At 44.1% G+C, this 20,075-nt stretch overlaps 1 protein-coding gene across 1 annotated transcript; it reads left to right on the top strand.

The window, feature by feature from the left end:
• Positions 1–9,159: 9,159 nt before the first annotated feature.
• Positions 9,160–19,366, top strand: LOC134626883 (butyrophilin subfamily 2 member A2-like). Its single transcript, XM_063472772.1, has 5 exons — positions 9,160–9,382; positions 15,339–15,677; positions 16,230–16,508; positions 17,476–17,607; positions 18,186–19,366. The coding sequence occupies exons 1-4, from the start codon at positions 9,307–9,309 to the stop codon at positions 17,592–17,594; spliced, it is 813 nt and encodes a 270-aa protein (XP_063328842.1). The 5' UTR covers positions 9,160–9,306; the 3' UTR covers positions 17,595–17,607; positions 18,186–19,366.
• The last annotated feature ends 709 nt before the right edge of the window (positions 19,367–20,075 follow it).

The following is a 20,075-nucleotide window of genomic DNA, read 5'->3' as shown; positions in this document are numbered from 1 at the left end:
CCATCACTCAACACGACTCCAAACCACCTCAGTGTGAGCTGAAGGTTAATGCCTGATGATGTAATAAAGAACCACAGAGAGGTCACTAAACCAGAAACCACCTTAAAATTCTGTCCATAAAACTTATGTTTAATATGAGAAACAAAGGGCAGAGTCTACCTCTCACTGGGAACACGTCTGACTTACTGATGATTCTGACCTGACTCTCAGTGTGAGTGTACAGGGATGGAATAGGCTGGAATAACAGGAAGATATCCTGTAACTCAAATAGCCCATTTTAAACGGAACCACCACCCTCCAGTCTGCCGGTTCAGCACCCTCCCCGACTTCCATGCACTGTTGTGGAGCCGTATCAACCAAGACACCCCCACAGCCTGCAGAGCCTGCATCTGAGGGTGAATCTCATCCAGCCCGAGAGTCCTGCAACCTGACGGTTGTTTAACAACCTGACTGACCTCACCCCCCCCCCAGTGATGGATGAGTGTGAATGCTTAAACATCACCCTCCTTGTGCTGTAACTGCAGCTTCATGCTGTGTTCACAGGTGCAGCTCCAAAGCCGTTTGTTGGGATCCTGAACATCACGCAGTACAGGGTGCAGCTGAAGTGTGAGGTCAGAGGTGCATCTCCGAAGCCTAGAGTAGAGTGGAGGGACAGCGATGGAAACATCCTTCCTGCTGAGGAGCCACAGGTGTCACACAGAGACGGCCGCTATGACATCACCCTCCTCACCACGGTGACCAGGACAAACACCAACCTCTTCCACTGCGTGGCCACACAGGAGGAGATCGGCCATGTGACTGAAGAAGAGATCCATGTTCCAGGTGAGGCCGCAGACTCTGATTTGATTGCTAAAGGTTATAATCAGTGTGTTTAGAAACTTATATCGTTGTAACATCACGCTTCTGTATGTGTTTCAGATCAGCTGTTCGAGTCCTGCGATGGAGTCGGTGTGATAGTTTCTGTACTGGCTTCTGGATTTTCTGTCACTATATTTGCGTCTCTGTTGCTGTTCTCAGCTTGTATTAAATGTTGCTGATAACAGACAGCAGATACTTTCATCTGTCTTTTTATTCACTGCTGTTCTGTTTCCTCTGGTTTTAAGGCTGATATGTTATTTATACCAAAATTGTATTAATGAAAAATAAAGTGGGGTAAATGATGACTGAGTGGATAATGTTCATTAAAACTATTTTTTAAAACATGCTAAACTGCTTTAAATTGTTTAAACATCATGGTTCACATTGAAACACATTCATGTTTTTATCCCCACTGGATACAAGTTGAGGCTCTGCCCTTTATCTGCTCATTGTTATGTTGAATCCTGATATCAGAGCTCTATTTATAATGGCCAGATCCAGGGCGGAGGCCATGGTGGACTGATCCCCGGTGGCTAAAACTGGTTTTTGGAATATCACCTCTCTGATTGGGAGGGAGCCTAACAGATAACAGGCTCGCCTCAAGGCTCAGGTTCATGAACTCTCTGGAGTGAAAGGGTGGGGGAGGGCGTGCTTGTATCACCCTGGCTAGGTGCATGTGAGCTGGGGTTTTCCTACAGGTTATACTGGAGGTCCTGAGTGTCACATATAATTGTACACATGAAAATCAGCTCTGAGTACTTGGCCTGCTTGGAGTTCCTGGTGGATGCTTGAAGGTGGTGCAGCTGGAGAGTCTAATTTTTTACAACTGGGGGACTTCTTGTGGGTACTGGCAGTGAGAGCTGGGTGTATTTGTTGCTGTGCTAACCGCAGCTTTTCTATAAAGAACGCCGTGTTTGAGCATAAGGTGGTCGACACAGTCAGTCACGGTTGATGATCAGATTTTGTAATCAGAACAGTTTCTTCTTATTAAACACAGCGTCCAGCACATGTGATATATGAAACTTTTAATAACTTGTTGCTTGTCAGTAATGGAAGCTGTGATGATGAAGAGGGAACTGCTGCCAGGTCCAGTTTCATTAAACAGCCAAGTTCAAGTAAAGTGCTAAAACACTGCCTTCATGTTACATTCGGTTGTAATCCCTCTGTAGATGCTGACAGTTACCCGCATCACTGCTCAGGCCTTTAAATTCAGCTGTGATATTTAAATGAGTCATATGTTTAATATGTGACTCTGAGCTCATTAACAGCTGTTTACTCAGACATACGTGGTCCCCACAGGACAGCCACCACAAACGTGATTTCATAAAATATGATACATCACTGAAGATTAAATATTACATATTTTGCCTGCTAATAGTGAATATCTAGATGATAGTTATAGAAAAAAATCTGAGAAATAAGCCTCCTACAAAAGGTATTAGGGTGAGGGGTTCAGTCATTCTGGAGTAATCAGTCCTACAGATTGAAAGAAGTCAGTTGAGATGACTAACCCCCCTCCCCCACTCCCCCGCCACACACACACTCACCCCTGGATGTTTTCTGGCTGAGGTTGGAGGCCCCGGGGCAGACGCAGTACACAGTGTTGATTATGTCTCTTAGCTGGCGTGGGAACGTCTCTGTGTTGTTCCAGAAGAGTCTGTGGGATATTTTGTGATGACATCCAGCAGTGATGGAGGATTTTTATAATGAAGCGTGATGATATATAATAAATAAAAACACAGTATTTACCCACAGGAGCTGTGAATCCTGTGTTTTTAACATGCTAACTGTGCTAAATCTATGATCACTGTTGTGTATGTTTGCCATCTTTAATAGTCAAACCTAGAAGTGAAAGGTCAGCCTATTAGAATATATTAAAATTCTTCCTCTGAAATATGAGAACTGTGTTTAAGACTGTCTGTAATTCTAAAATAGTTCAGACTTAAACTGCTCAGCAGGGTCTCTTAAATAATGAGACGGCTCAGCTGCTGTGTCAGCCTCTTATAACTGTCAACATTACAAAAACTTGCAGGGACGACTCGTTGGGCAACGAGTTGCTGCTCGTTTGAGCACTTTTGTCAGACAAACAGCAGCAAAGTGAGAAACAGCAGCAGGCCACACAGCTCCACAGCTGTGGATGATTCAGGACACAAAGCACCTGTGGATCTTTTTGTCACCTGCTGAGTGTTTCGCAAAGGTTTACATGTTTTTTGTGGGGTGAGCGGTGTGCATGCAACAAAAAGAAAATGAGCTTTCTGAACACTAAAACACGACCACATGACCCTGCTGTGAGAGGCTAATCCTGCTGATGAACTCCACTTTGGGCTGCAGCTGGTCTGACTCAGTGTACCTGGTCCTGGTTAAAGTGACCGTTCAGGTCTCAACATACGCAGAGCCTAAAAAGCAGATGTTAGAGTCCAGCAGCAGGATGAGATCCTTCCTTGGAAGCAGCTGAGTGTTGAGAGAAGATTTATGCAAACCAGCTGAAGGTAAAACAGGAGCAAGGAAGGGCCTTAACTTAAATATAAGTTTACTCTTATCTGAAATTGAAGGAGTGTTCAGTTTGAGGGGGACTGTCTTTAACCGTTGCACTAATCATAGATGTCGTCTCACCTTTGATGTCTGAGCTCGACCACTCTCATTTATAATGCATAACAGAAAATTAAATCATGAAGAGTCTATTTATTTACACATTTTTAACCTTTAATTGTCCTCAAATTGTATAGGATGACCAGACAGCAATTGAACTTTCAAAGTAAGAGCATGCTAAAATGACTCACTAACTATAGACATCTGGGTTCCTTGTTTCCTCCAAATGCTCATTATTGAATAATAAAGTTATTTTGATTCAGTTTTTGACCGTTTAACTTTTTTCAATAACTGTTCAGTAATTGTGAATCGTGCCACAGCAGGTGTTTTGCTGATCTGAGCTATCCTGGGTGTTTCCCAACATAAATCTTCTCTGCACTCGTCACACTGCTGAAACACGTCCAGCTGTCACCTCCTGCTTTAATCTTTAAAAGTCATCTAAGTGTAGTTTTGGATTTTTCCTACTTAAACTTGATGAGTGCAGTTTCTGATCCCTGCTGAGCCTGCCATCCCTGTTTTTGTCTCCATCTCTGAGCCCAACCACATTTTGAATTTCTGTGTGTTTTCTATGGGGGAGGATACTCTCCATAGATGCAGGCAATCGTGGCTCAAGAGTTGGCAGTTCATCTTGTAATCGGAAGGTTGCCGGTTCGAGCCCCGGCTCCGACAGTCTCGGTCGTTGTGTCCTTGGGCAAGACACTTCACCCGTTGCCTACTGGTGGTGGTCAGAGGGCCCGGTGGCGCCAGTGTCCGGCAGCCTCTCCTCTGTCAGTGCGCCCCAGGGTGGCTGTGGCTACAATGTAGCTTGCCATCACCAGTAGGGATGGGTATCGAGAACCGGTTCCCACTGTTTCAATTCCTTGGAATTGTTTGCCAAGCGATTCCCTTATCGATTCCAGTCGCCCCGAATGACGTCACCGCGTTGCGGCGCGTCATTTACCTGGCAGGAAACATGGCGGCTCAAACGCTAAAAAGTTTGGTCATACTTTACGAGAACAGATGACAACAGGGCAACTTGCAATACTTGCAAAGTAGATATTTCATTTAAGGGAGGAAACACTATGAATATGCAAAAGCATTTGCTCACAAAAACACGCGATGACCTTAAATGAATGTCGTGTTTTTAATTCCGCTCTGGACTCGTGAATCTCAACCCAACAGCAGTGGTAACGTTTGCACGTCCTCTCCCGTTAATGCGGCAGGTAAATAATCAACTAACAGTGCATATTATGTTAGCGCGATCTGCCTTATTACAAAACCTGCCATTACTGTGCATTTAGGTGACCATGATGAGAGAGACAGAGTCTGGCTGGCTCAGATGCTGGCAGTTGTCGCTGCAGTCTACCGGTAGCGTCTCCTTTCAGGCCAGGATAGACGAATGTCACCGAGCAGTGACTAAGTTTGTGGTCAAAGGCTTGCACCCATTTGCCACAGCAGATGCCCCCAATTTTCGGTAAGTGAATGTGTTTAATTGTAGTGTAACAAGTGTCACCTGGCAGTTTGTTGCTCTCTGCCAGGTGATTGGCTGAAAGAGCTGTGAAAAGGTAGTGGGTGTGTGGGGTGAAGTCAGTGCTCTTCTGTGGAAGAAACCAGAGGCAATTAATTCACTCGGGTGCGAGTGGGTATACTGCCGTGTGATCACCAATTTTAACAGAAGAATTGATCAAGCCCTAGATCGACTGCGCGCAGGGAAACTGATCAATATTCGGTGCTGTCTCTGCTGTCCTTTTTTTGTTCTTTTGATTGATTTGTAATTTTCTTTTGGTTAGTCCGTCCAGCCGTAAAGGCGGTTATTGATTGAGAGCGAGTCGTGTAAGGGCGGACTAACCTCCCTCCTTTGTTTTTTGTTTAATTGTTTGTGCCACTTCCCTTTGTCTCCCAGATTGCAGGCCATACATGGCGCTGATTCCCAGCTAGGCTGAGACCTGAATTGTTTGCAGTGCGTTTCACGATTGCAGTGTCGCTAAGCGGGGTGTGACGGGTTGCAGTGTAATTATATTCGCACAGTGTGGTAAGTCTCATGTGCAGCTGGGATATCAGCAGGATGTGTTGTAAGTCCTGTCTGGAGATAATGGGGCATTTGTATGTTTAATTAATGTAACAAATAAATAAATTATCAATTTATTTCTTTGTCCCGTTCACTCCTACCTTGTCCTCGGTTACAGTAGGCAGGGACATTACTGGATATTCTTGTGTAATTGCTGCAGAATAATTTATCTTATACTTTGTTATTGCTACAGAAGAATATTTATTTTATTGTTTTACATTTACAATTTATTTTCCTGGGGACCCTGTGACACCCCATTGAAGAGGCTGTGGATCTCTTAAGATCTCACTGTTGGGTTTGTAAGGCCATGTTACTCCTCAATTTCTATCTTGTTCAAAGAGAAGATATAAAACAAAGTTCTAAGCTAATCGACCTTAGTGTTCTCCTTTTTTAAAAAGAATCGATAAAGAATCGAATCGTTAAACAGAATCAAAAATGGAATCGGAATCGTGAAAATCTTATCAATGCCCATCCTTAATCACCAGTGTGTGAATGTGTGGATGACTGAATGTGTAAAGCGCTTTGGGGTCCATAGGGACTAGTAGAGCACTATACAAATATAGGCCATTTACCATAAACTGCACATGCTTACAGCCACCACTGCCACTGTGCACTCCTAGTAAATGTGATGCTGTTCTATGAAAGCGTTTCTTTGCACGCTTGGACTTCTCGTCCGACCGGCTCCACAGACAAAAGCATAAAAAGAGTCATTGTTAATGTTTCTGCTTCCAGCTGCCTGCCAGCTGCTGTTTTCATAACAGAAAAAATCAAAGTCATAAAAGGTTTAATGCACTGAGTGCTGTCACACTGTGATGCAACACAGACACTTGACATGTTAACCACGTACTGGATTTGACAATCTGACACTTACTGTTAATTCTTTCATTTTCAGATGAATTTAAAGGGACAACAACCCATGAACCTTTTTGCTGCCTCGATGGCTGTTATGGTTGAAAAAATGATCCTCTCACTAACTGTGAGGTTTGATTTTCCAGCACTGGAAGTCAATACTGACACTAATGAACTCACTGAAAATCCTCATAAAATGAAAGAGAGCAGGACGGGAATCTGTTTTTTTAAGGGTCTCATCGTCGCTTGACTGAAGATTTTCACACATTTTATAAAAAGCCAGAGATTTTTAACACCACTTAACGACTACAACCCTAACTTCACAATGATGACACTGAAATAATGGTGATGATGGTAATAATAATGAAATAGCTAACCCAGAGTCTGGACCTGAATTTAATCGTGAGTCTCTGGGAGATCATCGAGGACAAACCCCAGATACACGCTGGTGGACTGAAGACCTAAAATGCTGCCTGTGTGAGATAACAGAGGTCACTAAATCTGACCGTGACCTCGAGCACTGTTTGGACCCCTCAGGTGATCAGTGTGTGTTTGATTAAACACACACTGATCATAAGAGGAGTGATGCTTGTGAGCTGTGGACAGACAGATGATGAGTGTCTCCCCATGAAATAAGCTCAGTGATCGCTCAGTCAGGTGAGCAGTTGTTCACAGATTTACAGATTTAATTATTCAGATCTACAGCTTGGTGTGTGATCAGTCAGATTAAGTCCTCACGTGTTGCACTAACAGCAGGTATGTTTCAGTCCTACCACGGACGTGTGAATCAGTGTCATCATCTGTGGAAGATGTGCTGGTCGAGCAGGAAAGGAAGAAGATGTTTGTGGAAATTCAGTCAGTGCCAAGAACTCTGCTCATCTAAACACATGTAACAGTGCAGCACAACATTTAGATCTGATCATGCCCAGAACTAACACAGGCCAGGAGTTACTCAGCACAAACCACACCCTGTAATGCTTCAACATTAATCGTGCTTACAGCATATCCATTCACTGTGGACCCCTCTCTGATCAGTGTGGGCTGTAACAGTGACCCTGGGTGCAAAAGGGTGTGTTCACTGGCCAAAAACAGCCACAAGGACCAAAGTTCAACACAAACACTTAGAAAACACCAGAAAATAAAGCTGCACCTGATCCCAGCTTCATTTTTTCCCTCTCCTTTGTTCTGGGTTTTCCTAATCAGCGAACACTGACATCCATCCTTTATCCTGAGTTTATCTGGGTTATAACAGCTCTGACTCTCTGTGTACGCTCAGTTCAAGTCACGAGAGTTTGACATGAAGGGCACTGGACTCCTTTGGGTTCATCAAGCTGTTTCATTTTATCCCGAGTCCCGGGTTTTTATCCCCTAGAGGAGATCCCGGGAACCCCATGGAGGGGTTCCTGAGCGTATGAGACCCACCCTGGAGGCTAATGAATCTAACTGTGGGTAAAATAGAAATCAGGGTGGAATAAAGCCATTAGTCATTAAAGAGCTTCATGAGGAGCAAGAGGAAAGAAGTTGAGCTTCCATCACTGTGAACCAGGATGACCACATGTCCTTATTTATCAGGGACTGCACAGAATTTTGATGTTATTAAATATGATGCAAATGATGCATTGCATTCTGGGAGCTTTTGTCTTTTTTACTGGAGAAAGTTTTCAGTTTTGGAGGGGGTGGGGAATTTGGTGTGTGACACAGAGTGTGTGGCATAATTGGATTAAAATAGCTAAAACTGTCTGATAATACTCAAAAAGCCATGCTTGTCTATGAACAGACCCAAACTGAGACTCAGAAACTGTTACCAGAGAGAAAAGAGACTGAAAAAGATTAAAATAAAAGTATTTAAAGATTATGAGACCATAAGATAAAAACTAAGCCTCCTTTTATCCTTACTGTAAGTTATATTTCTCCTCTATGTGCTAACTGTTAATCTGATGACATGCACAGTTTATCATATTTAGTTAGATATGAAATCAGTGCCCCTCACAAACACAACGTTTGCTTCATGTTTACTTTGTTGGTATCTGGTCCCCTGTTATGTTGTAAGTTATAAATATGATGACACACACTCTTAACAGCAGCCAGGACTTGTTGGCAGCTCGTACAGAGCTCCATCACTGCTGTCTCTCCTGCTTCAATCACCAAACATCAGCTGATGTAGTTTGGACTGACAGTCGTTCAGGCTGTAGGCTGTTGTGTAGATAAACTGATTCTGCTCGGCTGAGTCTGCCTCTCTGTGTGTGTCTGTGTTTACACTCATTGGGATTTATCTGCTTGTGGCCGTGAGCCCACAACTCCTGAAACAGAACCGTGCACGCTTAAAGCTGCCACTCCCACTACGAACTTCTGGGAAATGTGGCGCATCTGCTTTGTTTTATCAGTGAACTGCAGTTCTTTGAAAGTTTAACCTGTTCAAGAGAAAAAGGATACAATCGTGTTACTGAGAGCTGTGATTTCACAGAAAATTAAAAGTGATGAAAGGTTTAATGTGCATGTGAATACTTGCTGAGTGAGTCTGCGCTGTTTCTACTTCCAGAGTTAGGTGTCTCTCACACACACACACACCCACACACACATGCACACACACACACACACACCTACACACACACGCATATGCACACACCCACACACATATGCACACACACACACACACCTACACACACACGCATATGCACACACATGCACGCACGCACACACACACACACACACATGCACATACCCACACACACACACGCATATGCACACACACACACACACGCACTGACAGGGAAGACTTGTTGGTTCCTGCTGCAGTCTGTGTCCGACCATCTCGGTGTGCGAGCCTTCTGAGATCTCAGGTTTTGGTTTCTGGTTTGCAGGAACTGCTCCGACTTTATTTGGTGCTTTAACTGCAGAGATTTCACCTCCTGACCAGCTGCTGCCGTTCGGATCACAGCGAGGAACAGACTTTATTCAGCATCATGTTTTTATTGGAGCTTTTATCTTTGTGCGTCTTTCCTCTGATGATGTCTGCAGTAACAGCAGGACATGAAAACGGTAAGAAATCATCAATAAATCTGATCATTTATCACAGTCTCCCTGATACTTTCCTATGATCTCCTTTATAATTTAAAACCAGCTGTACATGTCTTCAATACCATGAATCCAGACTATTGTCTCCCATTCATGTAATTAAAATGTGATGGCGTGCTGTGAACGGGCAGTGTGCCTGCTCTCACAGCAGTTTGTGGATCCAGCTGCTCCAGATGTGAACTGACCAAGTGAAAGAACTCACCTACAGTCAAAGACACCAGACATAATTTTGCATCTATGAGCTCTCTTTATTGTTTTTGAGATTTGGTTTGTTTATAACATTAGACGATGTTTTATGATGAAGGTTTTCTATAAAAACTTGATTCTGTGATCGTTGTGACGGGATTATTTACATTTATTTCACGTCCTTCTGTCAAGATTGGTGGGTTTAAAAAAACATAAGAAAATAATTCAAACTTTAATCTGAAGTATATAATGTACCTAATAAAGTGACTCACTGGTCACTTTATTAGGTACATTGTTCAGCTCTCACTCAATTCTCAAATCACATTAGCCTTTCTCATTGTTTCCACACACTGCTGCAGATTTTTGCTACTGTTAATGTTGTAGTGTCTACCTTACAATATAACGCCCCTCGAGGCGGCTGTTGTTGTGATTTTATATAAATACAATTGAATTGAATTGAATGAACTTCTCATTAGAAACAGATCCTGATCCATCACTTTCCTGAATACTTTCCAGCATCACATTTGTGCTTTCAGTCAAATCACTTTAAACTTCTGTGTGTGACAGAGCGCAGCTGTCAGTGTTAGCGCTGAAACTGCCTCTCAGAACAAAACAACATAGACACGTTTATAATAATGTCACACTATTAAGCATCATTATGGTCATTCATTGTTTATACAGCATACTCCTCTGTAGCATGTCATTTATGAATACAGGTTTTTTTTCTGACTATGATCATTACTAACAGATGAATAATCATATCTGTAATTAGAGGTGACATACTAAAGGAGGAGTAATGATTTATAGATGAATTGATGAATGATGAATTAAGCACTTTCTAATACCTTACTAATAACTTAATGATACTTAATGATGCTTAATGATACTTAATGATGCTTAATGATACTTAATAGTGAGACATTATTAAAGTGCTGCTGACGCGTTCTCAGAAGACGTGTAGCTGCAAAAAATAGAAACACAGACTCTCACTCTTGTGTCACAGGTGCCTGTCATGGCACTGTAATTACACACAAGCATATGCTATATATACATAGCAACAAAAAAAACAAACACCCATCTCGCCCCTACGGACGGTTTATCCTTCAAGCTCGGGTCCTCTACCAGAGGCCTGGGAGCTTGAGGGTCCTGCGCAGTATCTTAGCTGTTCCCAGGACTGCGCTCTTCTGGACAGAGATCTCCGATGTTGTTCCCGGGATCTGCTGGAGCCACTCGCCTAGCTTGGGAGTCACCGCACCTAGTGCTCCGATTACCACGGGGACCACCGTCACCTTCACCCTCCACATCCTCTCGAGCTCTTCTCTGAGCCCTTGGTATTTCTCCAGCTTCTCGTGTTCCTTCTTCCTGATGTTGCTGTCATTCGGAACCGCTACATCGATCACTACGGCCGTCTTCTTCTGTTTGTCCACCACCACTATGTCCGGTTGGTTAGCCACCACCATTTTGTCCGTCTGTATCTGGAAGTCCCACAGGATCTTAGATCGGTCATTCTCCATCACCCTTGGGGGCGTCTTCCATTTTGACCTCGGGACTTCCAGGTTATACTCGGCACAGATGTTCCTGTACACTATGCCGGCCACTTGGTTATGGCGTTCCATGTATGCCTTGCCTGCTAGCATCTTGCACCCTGCTGTTATGTGCTGGATTGTCTCTGGGGCATCTTTACACAGCCTGCACCTGGGGTCTTGCCTGGTGTGATAGACCCCAGCCTCTATGGATCTTGTGCTCAGAGCTTGTTCTTGTGCTGCCATGATTAGTGCCTCTGTGCTGTCTTTCAGTCCAGCTTTGTCCAGCCACTGGTAGGATTTCTGGATATCAGCCACCTCCTCTATCTGCTGGTGGTACATACCGTGCAGGGGCCTGTCCTTCCATGATGGTTCCTCGCCTTCCTCCTCTTTCTTGGGTTTCTGCTGCCTGAGGTATACACTGAGCACGCGGTCAGTTGGGGCCATCTTCTCAATGCCATCTTCGTGGATGTTTCTTGTCTCATCCTGGACTGTGGTGCTGACACTCACCAGTCCCCGGCCTCCTTCCTTCCGCTTAGCGTACAGCCTCAGGGTGCTGGACTTGGGGTGAAACCCTCCATGCATGGTCAGGAGCTTTCTTGTCTTTATGTCAGTGGCTTCTATCTCCTCCTTTGGCCAGCCTATTACCCCAGCAGGGTACCTGATCACGGGCAGGGCGTAGGTGTTGATGGCCCGGATCTTGTTCTTACCGTTCAGCTGACTCCTCAGGACTTGCCTGACCCTCTGCAGGTACTTGGTGGTTGCAGCTTTCCTAGCGGCCTCTTCATGGTTCCCATTCGCCTGCGGGATCCCCAGGTACTTGTAACTGTCCTCTATGTCTGCAATGTTGCCTTCTGGTAGTTCGATCCCCTCAGTTCTGACTACCTTCCCTCTTTTTGTTACCATTCGACTACACTTCTCCAGCCCGAATGACATCCCGATGTCATTGCTGTATAGCCTGGTAGTGTGGATCAGTGAATCGATGTGTCGTTCACTCTTGGCATACAGCTTGATGTCATCCATGTACAGGAGGTGCCTGACAACTGCTCCGTTTCGTAGTCGGTATCCGTAGCCAGTCTTGTTAATGATCTCACTGAGGGGGTTCAGGCCTATGCAGAACAGCAGTGGGGACAGAGCATCTCCTTGGTAGATCCCGCACTTGATGGTGACTTGTGCTATGGGCTTGGAGTTGGCCTCTAGTGTTGTACACCACATTCCCATTGAGTTCCTGATGAAGGCTCTTAGGGTCCTGTTGATCTTGTACAATTCTAGGCATTCCAGTATCCAGCTGTGGGGCATTGAGTCATAGGCCTTCTTGTAATCAATCCAGGCAGTGCACAGGTTGGTCAGTCTGGTCTTGCAGTCTCGGCTGACTGTTCTGTCTACCAGTAGCTGGTGTTTTGCGCCTCTGGTATTCTTGCCAATCCCTTTCTGTGCCCCGCTCATGTATTGACCCATGTGCCTGTTCATCTTAGCTGATATGATGCCTGACAGGAGCTTCCATGTAGTACTGAGGCAGGTTATTGGTCGGTAGTTGGATGGGACCGGTCCCTTCTTGGGGTCCTTGGGGATTAGGACCGTCCGACCTTTGGTTAGCCATTCCGGGTGTCTCTCGTTAACTAGCAGCTGGTTCATTTGTGCTGCCAGTCGCTCGTGGAGTGCAGTCAGCTTCTTCAGCCAGTAGGCGTGAACCATGTCGGGCCCTGCTGCTGTCCAACTCTTCATACTGGAGACCCTTTCTTGGATGTCTGCCACTGTGATGGTTACTGGACCCTGTTCAGGGAGGTCGCTGTGGTCTGCCCTCAGATCCACTAGCCACTGAGCATTGCCGTTATGGGTTGCGTCCTTCTCCCATATGCTCTTCCAGTATTGCTCCGTCTCCAGCCTTGGTGGTGCTGTTCTCTTATTGTTCCCTTGCCACTGAGAGTACACCTTTGCTGGTTCTGTGGAGAACAGCTGGTTTATTCTCCTGCCTTCTATCTCTCTGGTGTACCTCCTCAAGCGGCTGGCCAAGGCTGTGAGTCTTTGCTTGGCAGTTTCCAAGGCCTCAGGTATGGACAGCTTGCTGTATTTCTTATGCACCTTCTTTGTCTCGCCTTTCTGCAACTCCGTTAGTTGGCTAACCTCCCTCCGTGCTACTTTGATCTTGCCCTCTAGCCTCCTTCTCCATGGAGGGTACTGCCCCTTGTGGCTGTTCAACTTGTAGCCAAGCATCTCACTGATCACTGCTGCTGTATTGTAGATCAGCTTGTTAGTGTCGGTAATCGCGGTTGTAGGTATCATCCGTAGTGCTGCATTAACATCATCTAGCAGACCTTCTGAGGGTACTTCACGTAATCTTGGTAACCGGCTACGGGGGATCCAGGTTTCAAGCTTGGCCATGATCCTATCTTCAGGTCAGTTCCTCTCGCACTCAACAATCCTTCTCCTATCGCACTTGGGGCTATGTACCCAATCTCGGGTGGGGGTGATGATATCTCCCCCCTGACCTGGCGTCCTGACTCCTCCTTGCCGTAGCATTTATGTTGTACCTCGTCAATCTCTAGCTGTGAGAGCAGTCCCTTCTTTCGAATGTTGGAACACTGAGCTACTAGTTGTTTCGCCGAAGAATCCATAGGTCCCTCATCCTATTCATGTAACCCCTTCTGCCAGGGTTACTTGGGTAGTAGCATTCCAACAACGCCCTGTTTTCGTCTCTTGCCCACCGATGCCTTCTTGTTCCAGTAGCCCACTTGTCATCAGGGTGCCCTGGTTCCTCAACACCTGACGCGGACCGGGCGACGTCCGAGCCGGCATGCCTTCATATTTATCTGTCTCGCTCCTGTCTGCGGTAGGCTCGCTTAGCATAGGGGGTCTAGCCTTAGGACCCTTACTGGATACAGACGCCCCAGGCGGGAATCGAACTTGCGATCCTCTCCTCCAAAGGCGTGTAGTCTAACCACTACGCTATCCAGCTTTTTTTTTTTTTTGCTTTTAAAAAAAAAAAAAAAAGTAGCAGCTGGATAGCGCGTAGCAGCTGGATATATGTATATATATATATATATATATATATACATACATACATATATATATTCACCTGCCACTTTATTAGGTACACCTGGCTTGTGCAGAACTCCTTCCAAACTCTGGAAAGGTTTCGATGTAAGTCTTAAAATGGTGGTGAAAGCTGTATATTTCTCACATATTTACAATTCTGATCTGCTGGGATTTTCCCACACAGTCGTCTGTAGGGTTGACAGACAATGGTCCAAAAACAGGAAATATCCAGCGAGCAGCAGTTCTCTGGGTGAAAATGCTTTGTTGGTGCCAGAGGAGAATGGGCAGATCATTTTGAGCTGAAGGCAACAGTAACACAAATAAGCTCTCATTACAAACAAGAGATGCAGAAGAGCATCTATGAACTTTAAAGCAGATGGGCTACAGCAGCAGAAGACCAACCAGGTGCCCGTCCTGTGAGCAAAGAACCAGAAACTGTCCAAAACTGGACAACAGAAGACTGGGAAAAACGCTGTACTCCAGTGACCAGCACAGTCACCGGACCTCAGTCCAGCAGAGCACCTTCAGGTGTGCTGGAACAGGAGCTCTCATCATGGATGCAACAGCTGTGTGATGATGTCACTCTGGACTAAAAAGCGTCTTGTTGAAGCAAAAAGAATTAAAGCAACCTCTGAAGGTAAAGGGGGTCCTACCCAGTACATGTAAGGTGTACCTAATAAAGGGGTCGGTGAAAGCATATGTGTGTATATATGGTATATGCTTGTGTGTAGGGCTGCTGCCATCGATGATTTTAGTAATCGAGAGATCTATCGCGTTATCAGACAAGGAATATTTTTGTCTTATTAATGAGCAATAATAAATATTCAAAAAGTAAAAACACAGCAGAACAAACTGCTCATTGGTTTACAATTTAGAAATTTAGAAATGTTTATAGTTTAACTTGATACAACATCTGTGTATTAATATAAAATAGAAAACATTTTCTTAAATGGAAAAATATATAAATGATCTCAGGTACAGTCAAAGGTCAAAGCTAAATAAAATAATATATCTTCAATCTGAACTAAGGCACAAAAAATGTAGCTCGACTCTTCTTAGAAAGAGTTGACACTGTGATGAGCCGTTTGTTTTAATACTTATCTCTGAATTATCTGCATATGTTATGTGTTGTTCTGTGTTTAAACATAATGATTTAAATATGATTCATTCTTCAGGGCGAGGAACCATCGTGGTGGTTGTATCTGAAGGAAACTACATCATCTTACCGTGCTCGCTCAGCTCCCAGGAGAGCCTCGTACGAACACGCTTTGACTGGAGAAAAGACGATGAGCAGGAGGTGTTTGTGTACGATGCCGGCCTCCATCATAATAACAGACGTTCAGGTCAAGACGAGCACTTCAGAGGACGCGTGTCACACTTTTCAGACCAGCTGAAGTTTGGTAACGCCTCCATCATCATCAGAAACACCAAGGTGGCCGACAGTGGAGACTACACCTGTGATTTTCCATTTCATCAGCCAGACAGAGAAACATTTAACGTCACCCTCGTTGTTGGTGAGTCTTTCATTTCTGAAAACAAACTAAAGACCAAGTTTAAAAAGCGAAGCACATGTGAACTTTTATAACAGACAAGAGGTGAAATATTCCTTTTTTTACCACAATACTGATATAAAAACTTTGTACTGATTTGATATCAGTAATATTCGATGTTTTCTGCTGTTAATGACAAAAGAAATCAAGTGTATCGATCATGCTCCGTACTCTTAGTACTGTTAGTGTTGGTTCAAACTTTGTGGAGAAAGTGACCGCAGATATTTATCTCCTGATGCCTCTGCTTGTTCTCGGGATAAGAACAGGGTGTGTTCAGACAGGCTGGCTGGTAGGAAAACAAATCAGCAGAAACAAATCTTATTCTACATTCCTCAGATTCAACAGTCCTGTGTCCTGTAACCCACTTCAGACGCGTCTGTCATGAAGCAGGAACACCAACAACGCAGAACTTTTCCCTGTTTCACTGAAGACAGTTTTAAGCTACTTGGCTGATTTGCTTGTTCTGACTCGTGTCTCAGTGAGTGAAAATCACCCGTCCTGCTGCTGTGTTCACAGGTGCAGCTCCGAAGCCGTTTGTTGGGATCCTGAACATCAGCGAGGTCGGGGTGCAGCTGAAGTGTGAGGTCAGAGGTGCTTCTCCAAAGCCTAAAGTAGAGTGGAGGGACAGCGATGGAAACATCCTTCCTGCTGAGGAGCCACAGGTGTCACACACAGGAGAGCGCTATGACATCACCCTCCTCACCACGGTGACCAGGACAAACAGCAGCCTCTTCCACTGTGTAGCCACACAGGAGGAGCTCAGCCACCGAGCTGCTGACGAGATCTTTGTTCCAGGTTTGATTCCCGCTCGTCATGTTTCAGTCTGTGATGCTGATGTTTGTGTGTTTTAAACAATGGTGTGAAAAAGTATTCATCCTTCTTCCTGATTTCTTTGTTTTTTGCATATTTGTCACATTTACATGTTTCAGATCATCGAACAAATATAAATAACAAAGTAATACAAAATGCAGTTTTTAGATTATTTATCCAAACACAGACACACACTATGTGATTAAGCAAATCTTTTGGAAAGCTGAGTTTAATTTTCCTATTTTAAGCATGATTGCTGCCAGAGCTGAATGGCAGAAATGAATAAAAAAAATCTGCTAAACAGACAAAAAACGTTTCTGACAAAGTGAATGAGACCAAAAGATCTGACAAAGCAGCTCCACAAATGAAAGAGAAGCTGAGAAACAAAGTCAGTCACATCTATCAGTGGTGTTTGGGTACAAACCCATGTTTAAGGCTTTGTGACTCACACAGAGAGTCATTATCTACAAACGGACAGAAGTTGGAAAAGTGATGAACGTTCCCAGGAGTAACCGACCTTCCAAAGTTACTCTAAGAGCACATCGGTGGCTCATCCAGGAGGTCAATAAAGATCCCAGAACAACAGGCTGCAGTTTAGGAGAACAGACCTGAAAATCCTCCACACTGATGTGATACACTCTTCATCAGTTATCACTGAGCACTGCAGAGGGAAATACAAGCAGCTGTTAGGTTTGGGGGAAATTCCTTTTTCACACAGGTTAAAGGTCAGGGTAGGACGTTTTTGTTCCTTTAATAAAATAAAAACATCACTTAAAAAAATCACATTTTCTGTTTACTTGACTTATAAAATAAAACATCAGGAAGGGGAAAAAAAACGTTTTCACAGGCGTGTTTGTATTTTTTCATTGATCACAGACGCTGATCTTATTCCTGTGGGTTGAAAATAAACATGACCTTTAGTGTAACAGCTGGATTGTGTCATGTGTTTCAGACCAGCTGTTTGCATCCTGCTGTGGAGACACCGTGCTCATAGTTTCATTTGTTTCTGGGATTCTTTCTGCGCTCGTCGTTTTGTCTCTCTGTGTGTGTTTCATCTACACCACAGCGTAACCTGCCTTTAAAGGTAAGTTTGAACATATTCACACCAGTGGACCCCGTCAAGAATGATGCAGTAACAAATAATAGAGACATGAATGAATAAATAACCAGAGAAAGAAAAGCTGACCTCAAGCTGTGAAACTAAAGTCACATTGAGTTTGTTTATTTTGTTTTTTAATGTCCAAAAAGTATCAGATGAGGGAACAGTGAGGGAACAGAGAGGGAACGGTGAGGGAACAGAGAGGGAACGGTGAGGGAACAGTGAGGGAACAGTGAGGGAACGGTGAGGGGACAGTGAGGGAACGGTGAGGGAACGGTGAGGGAACAGTGAGGGAACGGTGAGGGAACGGTGAGGGAACAGTGAGGGAACGGTGAGGGGACAGTGAGGGAACAGTGAGGGAACGGTGAGGGAACAGCGTGCAGAGTTCCTGTTTGAAGTACAGATGTATTCATGATAACATGTTTTTATTCTGAATTTATCGCATTTTGTTGTTTTAACGTAATAAAAATTCTCATCTTTACAGGACCAACATTCTTCATGTGTATGTGTGTGATTTTAAAAGCAGACTTTATGTAATAAATACTTTTATTTCCTCTTTGCAGCTTCTCAGTGAAACCAGAGAGACGATGTTTCTGTGAAAGCTGATTTACAGCAGACGCTCCAGAAGAAAGTTACTGAGGGAAACAGATTCATACCTCAGTGAACTGAAATCCTGCGTTTCCTTTGTCTTTATGTTGATCCAGCTTATTACAGGGAAGGAAATACTCTTGCTTTAATTTATGCCATCTGTTTTAATTGCATTGAGAAGCAGGGCTTTCTATGATGATCATGAAATGTGAAAACTGACACTGCATTTGACATGTTGTTATCAGGAAGTGAAGTCTGAAGCACGCGAAAGTGCAGCTGGTTTTAATTCTGTTCGGTCCTGTTACAGGACGTCTGTGAATGTTTTTAGTGTTTGTGCTCCAGAACTATTGCTCTCATTATTATTATTATTATATGTTTCATGTCTGCAGTCAGACAGTCTCAGTCATTAGTCACTCAGAAGATCGTTTCACAGGTCGTCCCATCTCGAATCAACAAAACAAACAAACAAACAATTTGAAGACATGAACGTTGTGCTGTTTATAGACATGTCTGAGTCTATGTTGAATTGCCTTTTTAAAATTCTGTCACCATAAAAACTGCTCAAGATCCTTTAAATTTAATATCTGATGCAACGACAGGAGCTCCACTCCTAAAGATCCATATTCACAGAGCCATGTTTACACATGTGCACATATACAGTAACTAACTGTGGCTGCTGTGTAAAGTGCAAAATGTACCTCTGCTGTGTAATGTACAACCTTCTTTTCAAAACACGTGTTAGCGACCTCATCATCATCAGTGCCCCTCCCACCTCCCATCCTCTGCCCAGTGTTTTCCTGATCAAGGCCATGAGCAGAAACATGTTGATTGAGTAATTCAGTCGTTCTTGTTCCCACGATGCTGCTCGAGCTTCACCTTCTTTAGGCTATCACTCTTCTTCCTGCACCTTGAGTAATAAGTGAAGTTGTGCCAGAGATCTTTGTGTTTCCACGGGTGTCGTCCTGATCCAGGATCACATCAGCTCCAGTTTTATCTCTTTACAGTGAAACAGACGCTCAGAGCTCCGCTTGATGTGGTCCAAGGATGAGCGACGTCCCTGTTTTTTACTGTTATTTAGTCTGTGCTGATACTTTAGCTTCCAATCTGTGGAGGCTTGATGCTCATGACTTTTAAACATTAGTTTTCTCTTTTTTGTTGGTGAAATGAATGAATTAACTTTCTTGTGGGACACCTCGTCCCTTCATGATCATGAAAAAACGTGAAACATTGTCTCAACTCAAAAATAAAACTTTTTCTAAACTTTGTTATTTCTTTTTTAAAGTTAGTTTTCATTCTTGATGTTTCTGTTAAAACAAAGAGCTGTGTCAGCTTTTTTAGCGTCTGTTCTTAAATATTATTCCATCTTTCATCCTGCAGTCAGCTGTAAAACATCTAAACTCTACATCACAGGCTGACTAAATGTTGCTTTGTTTGCTTTATTTAGAGTTTGATTTTACTCAGACTTCTGCACATCACTCAATGAATTTATGAATTGCTTTTCTGGGTTTCATTCTCAGTGTATTGGCGCCCTCTAGTGTCCAAAACTCCAGCATGCAGCAAACAGCAATGAGTTCATGAATTAAATGCAGCCTTTACAGTTCCATTAGAAAGACTTGAAGTCTCCTTCTCTCTGTGAGTTGTGCTGGCCTGTGTCCTGCGGTCCTCTTTGTGGGCTGTCCCGTCCCTTCACCTGGCTCTCTGGTTTGGGGTGTGTGCCTCTTTCTTCCAGGATTGGTGGGGGTCCGGGAGTCTGGGGCTCGGGTATCCTGCGCCTTTGGGGGTGGGTCATGGCGCATGGGTTGTGCTGGCTGGTGCCCTGCCTGGCCTTCGGGTCTGTTCGCTGTCCCTCGGCTTCTGCGGTGTTC

This window comes from Pelmatolapia mariae, linkage group LG5, assembly GCF_036321145.2.
Source record: "Pelmatolapia mariae isolate MD_Pm_ZW linkage group LG5, Pm_UMD_F_2, whole genome shotgun sequence".
Lineage (NCBI taxonomy): Eukaryota > Metazoa > Chordata > Actinopteri > Cichliformes > Cichlidae > Pelmatolapia > Pelmatolapia mariae.
The sequence above is the reverse complement of the archived record's forward strand: the minus strand, read 5'-3'. Positions and strand labels throughout refer to the sequence as shown.